Below are 12657 nucleotides of genomic sequence, written 5' to 3'. Positions count from 1 at the left end.
AAACAAAACGAGGGCAAAAAAGAGCATTTCGCACACAGCCATCAACAATACCGTGAAAGAAATACCACAAATCTATTTAAGGGTGGTTTTTCCACTTGATATGAACACAAACCTGGGTGGCGTTTGCCCGCAGCGGACGTGGCAGAGTTTGGGGTAGTGCTGCTGGTAGTCGAAGAAGAGGAAGAAGACGAAGAAGAAGAGTGGGAGGACAGGGGCGAGGACGAGGAGGAGGAGGAGGAGGAGAGGGTGAGGGCGCTGAGGGCTCCTGCGGGCAGCGGCTGGCCTCTCTTCAGTAGCTGCTTGTGCTCCTGCTGGCGGAAGCGCGGGGGCACCTCTCTGGGCGGGTAGCGAGCGCTGGCAGGGGACGACTGGCACTGCTGCTGAGGGGGAGTCGGAGTCGGGAGCTGGCCACCGGAGGAGGCGCGCTTGCCATTGCCGGAGGAAGAGGAGGAGGAGGAGAGGGGCAGAGTGGGGCTGGCGGGGTGGAGGAGGTGGTGGTGGTGGTGGGGCGGGCCGGGACTGGGCTTAGTGGGAGCAGGCTCTGGCACTGGAGGGACAGAACAGACAGGCGTACAAGCATACACACACACACACACACAGAAAGACACACGCAGGAAGCAAGGTATTAATGCCTGGGTTAAATCACTATTAATCTGTTATACAAGAGAACATTTATTTGTATGGGTGCTGCTGACAATTGACAATGGGTTACACAAGAAACGGTAGCCTACACTACTCTTTTCAAGGCAGAGCCGGTTGTGAAATTTCTAACCGTCAGCCTCTAAATAATCATGTTTCTCTGAACTGTGGTCCATCTTTATAAAATCCCAGGCAAACCAAGCTTTCTTTTTCAGGATTGCTGTCAGAACCGCACATGTGGCAATAGGACAGAATGGACAAAATGGTCATCTTGTGGAGTTGTATGCTGCCAGTTCAAAAACGGCTTTGATGGGATTGGGGTGCTTATCCAAAAATATCCTGGATTCTGTATATGGAATATTATATATCCTATTCAGCGCCCAATAGGAGTTTTTAGAACTGGAAATGACTGTGTTGTTTTCTCTGTTTTTCTCTGAGCTGTATTTTGGTGTGGACTACCCCTTTAAATCCGTGTCTCATGCAGTCTGTAGTTGAACATATGCTACCGGGCCAGACACAATCTATGAAAAGGTCATGTTTTTTCTGCTGACTGAACATCGACAAGCACAAACACACATACAAGCACATGGACACACTTCCTTTTCTCTTCATTACTCTCTCTCTCTACACACAAACACACACACACACACACACACACACACCTTCCCCTGCCGGTTTGGCCTGGCCTCTGCCTGACCCTTTCCCTGTGGTTACAGTGACCAGCCAGCCGTCTAATGGAGCGTTAGTCCGAAAGCTGTTATTATTAGCAGGACCTGGCTAGCTGGCAACCAAGCAGATTAGCTTGGCTAACTCAGCCCCTCTGGGGAGCAGGGAGAGTGAAGTAGCACCGGGTTAAAAAGGCGCCTCTGGCCTCTATACGCTGAATAATTCTTATTGACGAGATCAGGTGTAGTGGATGTCAGTGTTAGTATATGGCCCCATGTGTGTTTGAGTGTGTTTATGTGGAAAGGAAAGCTGCGCAGTAGGTCTGGTGCAGTGATCTTTGTTCTTGTGCATCTGTGAGGAAAGCTGTGAATATCTGTCTGCGTTTGTATCTATGTGTGTGTGTGTGTGTGAGATCTCCCTGCAGCACAGAAATAGCTGCTGTTGCAGTGAATTACAGTTTCTTGCTCCATAGGTAAATACATGAATAGTTGATGATGTTGTTTTCTATAGTCCCTAGGTAGACATGACACTTCTACACAACAGCTGAGACTGCTGGCACTCAAGGGAGGAAAGAGAGACAGACAGAGAAAGGGGGAGGGAGGGTAGGAAGTGTTTCCTTTTTTTTTTAAACCAAGAAATGGTGAGAAATAGGGCGAGGGTAAAGAGTGCCAGTATCTCTCTCTCTGTCGCTCTCTGCCAATGTTAATTACAACTTCAGTCTACCTAGTGTGAGAGTCGGAACTATTTCTATGGCGGTTCTGTATTGCAGTGCTGGCGATTAACTGTGCTTCCACACACACACACACACACACACACACACACACACACACACAGTCCTATGCTGCCACACTGGGGGTTAAAGTAAATTCAGAGCACTGAGGTATTCACTGTGCCTGCCAAGAGCCTGTCCAAAAGCACTGCTAAAAACAGAGGCCCTCTCAGTGAACACAACACTAATCCAGACGGCTGCCTACCTGCTGACACACACACAGAGAGCAGTCATACGCAGGAAAGCAAAACGCACATTTGCATTAACGCACAGACAAACACAAAATATAAAACCTCTGCATGGAGAAAACTAAATGCGTTAACACACACTCAACGCATAACGCACTCTTTCTACTCCGCTTTCTTCTCTTGGTGTCCTTCACAGACACACCAACCCACGCACAAAAACACAACCACAATGGCGCACACACATGCGCCTTTGCACGTTCCCAAACACACAGAGAAAACACACTGGCAGAGTTGCTAGCAGCTCCCTTCCTCCAGAGAGATTTTAGTCAAACACACACACACACACACACACACACACACACACACACAGGGAGAGAGAGCCTGCCCCCCTCCAGCAATATCTGGCTGGCTGCTGGCTTGGAACTGCAGCTGGTGACGCACATCTCTGATTAAATTCAGCTCAGCCCGCCTGACGCTGCCTCGGCCAATCACACTGCAGGACGCTGAATACACACTGCCCTGCCCCCCTCTGTTTCCAACCACCCCCCCTCCCCTCCCCTCCCTCTCTCTCCATCTCCAGGTTGCTCCTTAACCCTGTCGATCTCTCTCTCTTTCTCTCTCCTCTTTCTGTCTCTACCTGTCTCTTCTCTGCTCGCTGTTATTCTCTCTCCGGGCTTTTATTCCTCTCATTTCCTCTGCTGTTCCCTCCCGTTTCTACCTCCTTTCTCCCCTCGTCTTATTTCTCTCCATCTCCCTCCCCGTCATCTCCCTTCCTCCATCCCTCCAACTCTCCCTCCCTCCATCCCCACCCAACTCTGCCCTCCATCCCTCTCTCTCCATTTCCCCTGCTATTAGGTGTTGCTCTGTCAGCTCATTGTTCATGGCTGCTGTCAGTCTGTTACAGGAAGCAGATGGACCCAGAAGACACACACACACACACACACACACACAGACGCATCTCTTAACACAGGCATACGTCATAGATACCCGGCTTCAGACAACCTGCGTGTTTGTGTTGTTGTGGTAGCAAGGGTGTATCCACCCTACAACTCACTACTGTTGCAAATGAACAAATATAACATCTCCTACACCAGTAATAATGACATTGCTCCAAAATAATTATACAGCGATTACAACTACGTGTCACTAACTGCGTGTTGTTCAATTACATTATTCTACCCGCCCAAAAAAGCTAAAATGATCTCTCCTTTTTCAAGTGCCTGATAGGAAATTGCTGTCATAACGCTAGCCAGCTGGGTAATGTGTAACCATCTTTGGTTTAATCTGTATTTAATAAGTATATCAGTGAAAGGGAATGTTCTCCTGAGAGGGAGCGTGTGTGTCTGCGTGTGTGTGTAAATGAGACAGCAAAAATGGAGTGCGTAAGTGGTAAGAATAATAGCATGTATGCATGTGTGTGTGTGTGTGTGTGTGAGAGAGAGGCAGCTCCCCTCTGCCTTGAACAAACATAAATACATTTAGTGAGGCATGTCTTTCATTTAGGGGAGGAGAGATCTTTTCTTAATCCATAATGGATGCGTAAGTGCTTGGGGGTGGGGGAGTTTAGGAGAGAGAGAGAGAACGAGGAAAAAAAAAACTGAGAAAAGTGGGGAAATCCCTTAGATGAGAGAGTGCCTATAAAAGATGAAATGAGTCAGTCAAGAGTATGCTGGTTACACCAGTGAAAGGGAATGAAATCCACACAGTAAATTAGTCAGGTGGCAGGCTTATTGCCTCTGAACTCAACTGGTTGCCTAGCAGCTTTGCAGAATAAACAGAGTTTTCCCGGCCTATTAGACTCTTAGGTTTAGTTTATTTTTGTGACCACCTCAATGACAGCGTCGAATATATAAAACATATTTTGTAAATGTCTATTTGCATGAGGCTCCTGAAGATATTTGAAAACTGACTTTGTGTTTCTGAATGGCTTCCTGATTTGCTCCTTGTTGGCTGCTCATCCACTGACATTATTACCACCTAGAACTCTATAAAAGCCAAGGACAACCCTGAAAATGAATGACATATTGGCCTCCCGATGTATTCCTCTACCTATTAATTCATCTTTTACTTCTCCAATTTCCTCCAGTTCTCTTGAACATCCTAGTCGTTGGCATGTGATGGTTAAATAAAGTGGGATCTTGTCATTCATTTCGCCTGCATATCTGATGGGGGAGGGAGAGCGCTCTTGACCCGTGAGACTCTGCCCAGCACTTCAAAGGACAGATGGAGCCGATAACTGCAGGCAGAAGGTCAGAAAATGAGGGGAGAGAAAATAAGTAATTGTAGGTCTGGGGAGACGATATTGAGTGATTTCCAGTGAATACGTGTGAGAGACAGAATTAGAAGTGGATAGTATTGATTGAGACAGTATATAGAAATACAGATGCTAAAAAGGCACAAGGTAGAGCGCAAACCTCTGCCAACGCTGAAAAATTATCCTGCTTGTAAAGCTGCAGCCTCCAGTTTGTTTGTCTTCTGGGTCTGATTTTTGGGCAAAATAGCACGTGAATGCAATGCTGTTCAGCAGCCGACTTGGAAGCCCTGAATGTTGGATTTTCCCAACAGAAATGAATGCAGCATAACAGCTATGGCTGTAAAACAAATATCATCTCATGGCGGAAATCCCAGATCTGGATCACCACCAAATTCTAATCAGTTGATCCTTGAGCTAAGGGCTATCTGTCCGCCAATTTGCAGCCAAATCCGTTGATAACTTTTTGAAATAGCTTGATAACAAACAGGCAAACAGACACCCAGGGGTGAAAACATAACCTCCTTTCAACTCCGTTGGCAGAGATAAATATAGAAATGTATTTATGTTACGGCAGGGCAAGTGAGAGTTGGATTTAGAAACCAACCGCAAACTCTTATGTGGCAGTGGCCTTAGTACCCCTAATTGAAGTTGAAAGGGAGAGCCAATTAAATAAGCATTTGTAACGAGTGCACTGTAAATTCCATTAAACCCTCCAGCTGAGGCGCTCTCTGCATCCCTCCACCAAACTTATAATTATAGCCCTTCCTCACACTGAATGGTTAATTACACACGAGAGAGAGACAGAGAGACAGAGAGGAAAAGAACAAGAGCTTGAGAGTAAGAGAACAAGTGAACAAGGGAGCATGGATGGAGGAAGAAAAAAGACAAAGCAGAGAGAACGCAGAGGGAAATACATGAAGAAGTCTCAGATAAAGAGTCGAAAATCCCTGAGCAAGGCATGATGGGCAAGTGGGGGGTGTTTGTTATTGTAAGGCACCATTGTGATTGGTTGCCCCAGCCTAGTGCCAGGCAGCGCAGGTTCCCACATCTCCTCTGTCTATTGTCTGGAGAGCCACTTTAATATGCAGCCATGTTTATAGTGGGGGGAGGGATGGACACAGGCGCAGGCCAATATGTCCTACACAAGGGTCCATTTATTAATCCACTAAAAGCTCAGAGGTAGAGTACGGAAATATGCCATGCCTTTAAAGTGCTTTTATATCGGTGTACAACAATTTTATATACAGTGCCTTTCAAGTGGTTTTATATTGGTGTCCAATAATTTTATACATACAATAGTGCGCATCAGTGTTTTCCTTTAGCCTTTGTAAACAGTGCCAAAAGGGTCAGGCGGTAAAACAAGAAATAAATAAATCCATGCCTTACAGTGATTTTATATTGGAGCACTGACATTAAAAGATGCCATGTCCACTCACATTTTTTCTTCCTGTTAATAGGATCTGGACAGTATGGAGGCACAGACACAGGGGGGTGGCTCGCCGATCTATCAGCTCAAGTGCATAAAAAGCACATACTTAGGAAAACATGAGTTAGGACTGGGCAACAACCTTTTACATATCATAACCTCCATCTCCCTCCCTCAGTTTCCTGTCTCTCTTGTTACTGTGTACTAGCACATAAAGCAGAAAAGCCATAAAAATTTATTAAATTAAGTAACAGTATTGGGTTCATTGCTCACTTCAACAGTAATATGGCTTTACTTACTACTACTTATCTGCATCATAGGGGGGATGATAATAAAAGTTATTTTGATTGTTAATATTATTACTACAACATGGATGGGTGCCACACTCTACATGAAAAGAAATATTCTGAATATTCAAAAGCCTTCAAATGTCATGTTTGTATTGTCTAGTTAAATTAATATTTCTTTTAATGGAGAGAGTGTGGCGCCCACCATTTTTTGTGGCTGCTCCTGTCACTGGAGCCCGATTTCTCTCCTGTGTAATATTACTGAAATTGGAGTAGTAATTTGTTACACTACTTGTTACTGGCAAGTATAATAACACGTACTATGTTACTGAGAAACATTTTACCAGCAAACACTACTAAGTAAACAAGCTGAACTTAAAGAGCACACAGAGAGGAGGCTTGGTTGTTTTGACAGGATAACCAAGAAGACCCTAGAGTCACTGAATGTGAGTGTGAGCACAGAATGGAGGGTCAAGTGGGTGCATCTATATAAGGTCCCATCTGTCAGTAGTAGTCAAGAAAAACAGAGTCTCTCCCTCTTTCACACCCACACAAAATAAAAGGCACCCTTTCTCACCCCTCACCCTTCCCATAACAGGCTGTTGCTATAGAGACTGACAGTTGCCTAATGCACCTCCATTTGCCTCCTGTGACCCCCGGTTCCCTCATGCCAGGCCCCTTACACACACACACACACACACACACACACACACACACACACTAATGAGACTCCTAGTTCATCTCAGCTGTGCCTCTCCTGTCTGTTGGGATTATGAGGAGGTTGCCCCTAGAAACCTTTTGCTTTTTAGATCTAATGGTTGCTAACCTACACTCTGGGTATAAGGGCTTTAACAGGATCATATTATACCTCCATCCTAGGTCAGCGCCTGAGGGCAACAACTGCCTGAGGATATACGCCTTTTGAATCAGATGGATCGCATGAAGCTGAAGGTATCTTAAACTTTTTAAGCCTGACACCCAAATGAGAAATCTGGTCTCTCACACCCTGGGCCCCAGGCTCATTAGAGCATATCACTTCTCCTGGCATGTGGGGACCCACTAGCAATTGGCCCGCAACCCATTTTGGGTCCCAATCCGTAATTTAAGAAACCACGATAAGGATGAGAACGTCTCACGGATCTAATACAATATGACTAATATGTCGAGACATGATAATGTTATACTATATCTCGTTAATAGAAACAGTCCGCCATCATAATATCCAATTCATGGTTGAATAATAATGATGTGTGGACATTTTTTTTCTCTTCTCTGTGGTCTAACTGCTGCTTGACAATGGCCTGAGGGCAGAGCGAGAAGGGCCCCTTGTGCAGGCATACCCGCCAGTCTTTGAGCCTCACACACACACACACACACACACACGCGCGCGCGCGGACACAAACACCTTGCTGGCAAAGCACAGACCGAACCGCCATTCATATCTGTTGAGCTGCATCCTATTAATCTGCCTGATATTTGACATGAGGCAGCTCAATGTTGGGGGAGGGGGAGAGGGAGGGGGAGGAGGCAGTCAATGGGCTCTCATGTCAGCAGCGTGTGAGTGATCATGCAACATGAATGCGCACGGCGAGGAAGGCATTGTTTAAGTTTGGGGACCCCTCTTGTTTCCTTTCTCTCTCTCTCTCTCTCCACCCCCCCCCCTCCTGTCTCTCCCTCCATCCCCCTCTCTCCCCTGCCACTTGACATGCATGCAGGGTGAGCAGACAGGGGGTAGAGGAAAAACAATTATGCTTGGCAGTCATAAATCCACAGGACATAATTCAGAAGCCATTCACTGTTAATTCATTGCATATTTATAAATGTGGTTAACAGAAGAGAAAAGCGGGCCGGCTCCAAAAGTAAATTAGCCTCTAATTAGATTGCGATTCATGAAATTCCCTTTCAAAAGTGTCGACGCAATTAATAGCATGTGAAATTGCAAATTAATCCAATGCGGAATTATACAACGCACTCGTGTTTATGTGTCTCTCGCCACTTTGAAAAATATAATGCTGTTATCACCGCGGTGACACCGTGTAAATATGTTTCTCGGCCAGATGCGGCCGTCGGGGCCGAGCCGATCTGGGGAGGGCGAGATGAGACGGAGGGAAGAAACAGCGGCGGTAAGGGGAAAAGTGAGGGACGAGAGATTGACGTGCATTACATTTGTCCTTTAACCTCTCGGCAGAGAAAAGTGTGTGAGCAGCAGAAATGGAGCGGCCTTGCTGATTTTCGGATTATCGGGGTGTGGGAATGCGACAGGCGTACCGTCCGTGGTATTACTGGGGCTTTCTGCACCCGCCTGCCGCCACCTGTTTCATGAATTGCATTTGCATCACTCCCCACTTGGGCCGTGCTTTCTCATAACTTCATGAATCTTTTTTTCTCTGTGCGTGTGTGTGTGCACGCATGTTGAGACGGCCATCATGGCGAGCATATTATTGCCTTGGCTGTTTTGCAATTCCATGATGTAAGCATTTGCTTCACTCACTGAGAATAGATTGAGAGGCTACAAGTCCCTGTGGGGAGCTGTGTGTGTGTGTGTGTGTGTGTGTATGTGTCTATAAATATGTCTATGTGTCTATGTGAATATAAATGTGTGCATCTAGGAACATGTGTTTGTGCCTTGCCAAATATGTACATTTCTCATGGTGTGTGTGTGTGTGTCCTGGCATGTATTTTTGTCAAGGTTGGTAGGTGTGTGTAGCAGTCCAGCTGACTGATTGCGATTGCAGTAGTGGCAGAGATGGAGATGGAGCTGTGTGTGTGTACGTGTGGTGGGGGTGAATAATCAGCGTCCCTCTGCCCTCTGTGGTAATGGGGACCAGGGATGAGGAGAAAGGGGAGGGTGGGGGGTGGGGGGGGGTCCAGCCTGTGTGTGGGGGAGGCCGAGCGGGGCGCTGCCTCCTGGAGCCCTGCCTTCTGTGGAGCTCCATGCCTAATGGGGGGCAGAGGAGTTAATTCCACAGCGCCGGAGCTTTATCTCATTTTCATACATATGAACGCGCCGGGCCGAGATCGATTACCGCAAACAAATTGAAATGCCTGGGACCGAGGCGGCCTGCACCGGGGGAGAGGGAAGCTGAGATGGCGAGGATGAGGGGGGTTGGTCTGTGTGTGTGTGTGTGTGCGTGTATGAGTTTCTGTGAGTGTATAAGGAAGGCAGAATTCACTGATATGGATGGAAAGACACAAATCACAGCCGCATACTGATTTGCTCTCTTCCCTCATACACATACACCTCTATTATTTAGTGTCACGCATGAAAATTCGACTCATTTCAGTTGATGCCAGCCTCCCTTTTAAGAGAGATATTGCAGATGGGAGGTTATAAGCAAACTCACAGAGGTCCGCTGGCTCACTGAACAATTAGCCTACAAACTAGCCCTTTCTTTCCTTTTCTTTATAATCTCTCTGTCTGCATGAGTGCCCCCCCCCCCCCCCCCCCCTCACACACACACACACACACACACAATCAGTTTCTCACTCTCTGTCTCTCATTAAACATATCATAAAATAATATTCATGTCATTAGTCCTGCTCTATAATAGCACCGCCATTGACTCCCGACAGTCATTTCTGGCACTTGTCTAAAGTGCTCACTGCTTCATTACTTTCTTTCCTCCCTTTCCTTCCTTCATTTTTTCTTTTATCTGGCCCCGCAAGACCTTGTTACACTTCCTCCGTCTTCCTCTCCCTTCTTCCCCCCCTCCCTCCTCCTCCCTCTTGGCTGTGCCCCCGTCCATGGGCCTCTCTCCCAGGCAGCGGGCTGTCCAATGCGCCCTCCCTGACCCTCTGCATTTCCTCTGCCATTCCTGCCGCTCACACTTGGCACAGCCCACACACACAACACAGATGTGTGCACATACTTGTATGTGTATGTACATATCAGAAACAAATGCAAACGTACAGAGACACACAGGCACACATTCACAGATTGCGTGCAGAGGCCCTAACTGGGGGGCTGTGTGACATTTTCTGTGGCCGGCGAGATGCTTTGGACCAGGTGTGTTTCCACCGTCTGACATCAGCCACATACCTCTCCTAACTCTTGGTCCAGTTGAACACCAGCCATGCTCTTGGCTAACCTCCTATACACAACATAAAAAACACACCTGGCAGCTCTTGAGCCTCTGTATGAGCAATGCTCTGGCTCTGCGTCATAATACGTTTGTTCTCTCTTGTTCTTATGTGGATGTGCGTCCTTTGTTCCTCTGTAAAGCATTTTGTGTCAAGCCAGGTTTCTCAAAGATTTATATATAGATTTGATTTCAATACTCTAGCCTTGTGGGTTTTTAACTTTTTCCTCTGGAGACCAGCATTTTTGTGTCATTGCCCAAAAGGAAGAAAAGTGACATATTAGAAGCTAATTCAATTAAAAAGCACTAAAATGACAAAATGTCACATACGTTTCAAGCACAGCGAGTCAAGTCAAAGTAACTGGCTTTGTGCGAAGCCTTTGAAACTTAGCTAATAGGCCCAGCTCAGAGACAGGGCAGTGAAACAGAGGGAGGGTAATTAAAATGGCAGGTCAAAGTTCAAGGCAGGCTGTGGTGACCTTTGTTAAAGCCCAACGGTCACACCCAGATGGCCAGACTGGTGCTGAGGAGGGAGGGAGGGAGGCAGACACACACACAGACACACACACACACACAGTCAGACTGGGGTACACAACACACAAACGTGCACAAACGTGGTTGTATAACTATAGTTGTGAGGACATTTCAGTGACTTATGTTAATCCCTAAAACCCTGCCACTAAATGCCTGCCTCAAACCTAACCCTAACTCTAAATCTAACCATGAAAAATAAGCACATGCAAACCAACTAAACAGATAGAAATAAGTTAATTCACATCCCTTAAAAGTAATCCATGTCAGATTTTCTCCAAATACCATTTTTCAGATTTGCAATGACTCGTGCCTGACAATTCCCAAATTGGACCAAATTAAAGCACAAGCAGGTCACTAGGACTGCTGTTGGCAGCAGAGGCAATCGTGGGTGTTTTGCTAGCATTAGAGTATGTGACCAAAACTAATTTCACAGCTATACGGTGAGAAACTCTACATTAGCATCTAAAGAGAAGTCCAAGGGCATGTGAGGACACAGTTCTCCCAGCCCCGCTCCCTCTGCATTTCAACTGAACTCCGTGCCCTCCTTTTATTCCACTCCCCACCCCCTCCCTTCCTCCTTCATCCCATCCCCCCCAGCCCCATGCCAGTGTTCAGTGCTGTAGCTGTCTGGGTGCCCTCACGCTTCACTGCCTGGTGCTGCGGGCGCTCTGGGTGTCACTCCACATCACTCTGCATTAGACTCCACTGGATTGGCTCGGCTCTGCTCTGTGTGTGTGTGTGTGTGTGTGTGTGTGTGTGTGTGTGTGTGTGTGTGTGCACGCACGTGTGTGTGTGTGTTTGAGAACCAGAGAGTCAAAGGACACAATTGTTCATGCATGTGCAAAATGTGTGTGTGTCCATCTGTGTGCAAGAAACCAAAATGCTATGTGCGTACAGTGTGTGTCTCTTTGCGGGTCATATAATGTGCGTTAATCACAGCTGATGACAGGCCTATATGAATTTTTGTATGAATATATTTTTATAAAAACAAGGCGGATGAAAGGGTGTAGTTTACTTCATTATGACACTCACCTTTGGTTTTCTGATCAGCAGCCTGAGGGGGAAGAGTGAAAGAGAGAGAGACGGATTTAGAAACGAAACACAGCAGGTATGATGTTAAACATTTTAGTTCAACATATTGAAATTGCAAATAAAATAACATTGTAATAACTGAAACCAAAAGGAGGTTTGTGTAATAGGAAATGGACTAGTGTTACTGAACAGTGATGCACTCTATTCAAACCATTTGTCATGTTTTTTCTGTTGAATGGCAGCCAGTATGAAACAGTAGAAGTCAGTTGCTGTTTGCGTACTGGCAGTTTGCTGCCCACATCTACACAACTCAGCCAAAGCTGTTAAATTCAATTAAAGCTGTGAATTAGTAAGGAATGGAGATTAAAAAAAACACTAAGCGCTAACTGTATAACCCACACACACACACACACACACACAGAACTGACTTTAATACCTGGTATTAGGCTGGAAATAGATATGCACAGCTCCCTGCATGTATGCGTTTTGTGTGTGTGTGTGTGTGTGTGTGTGTGTGTGTGTCTCATTTCCAGCCTCACCTTTTTCTGAGCGGCGTCCTTCTTGGTCTTTTCTTCTTGTTTTTTCTTTTTCTTTTCTTCCATCAAATGGTTCTCTTTCTTCTGTCGCTAGCTTCTCTCAGCTGCCAACACAGAGAGAAGAGAGAGTGATTTGAGTGAAAAGTAAAGGGGAAGTGCAGGTTTCGGCTAAGGGGTTAGAGAATTTCACTTTTGCATTGTTACAAACATGAAACTTGCACACGCTTTACATACATAAGGCACATTC

At 46.2% G+C, this 12657-nt stretch overlaps 1 protein-coding gene across 1 annotated transcript in view; it reads right to left on the bottom strand.

The window, feature by feature from the left end:
* tnrc6c2 (trinucleotide repeat containing adaptor 6C2) overlaps window positions 1–12657 on the bottom strand; it is a 58198-nt gene that overhangs the window by 33331 nt on the left and 12210 nt on the right. The window contains exons 2-4 of the mRNA XM_078282818.1: window positions 12414–12514; window positions 11875–11896; window positions 113–547 (exon numbers count right to left, since the gene is read on the bottom strand). Of these exons, the coding sequence (XP_078138944.1) occupies window positions 113–547; window positions 11875–11896; window positions 12414–12476 (520 nt within the window). The 5' untranslated portion in view covers window positions 12477–12514. The remainder of the gene's footprint in view (window positions 1–112; window positions 548–11874; window positions 11897–12413; window positions 12515–12657) is intronic.

This window comes from Centroberyx gerrardi, chromosome 3 (genome assembly GCF_048128805.1).
Source record: "Centroberyx gerrardi isolate f3 chromosome 3, fCenGer3.hap1.cur.20231027, whole genome shotgun sequence".
NCBI classification, from domain to species: Eukaryota; Metazoa; Chordata; class Actinopteri; order Beryciformes; family Berycidae; genus Centroberyx; species Centroberyx gerrardi.
The sequence above is the reverse complement of the archived record's forward strand: the minus strand, read 5'-3'. Positions and strand labels throughout refer to the sequence as shown.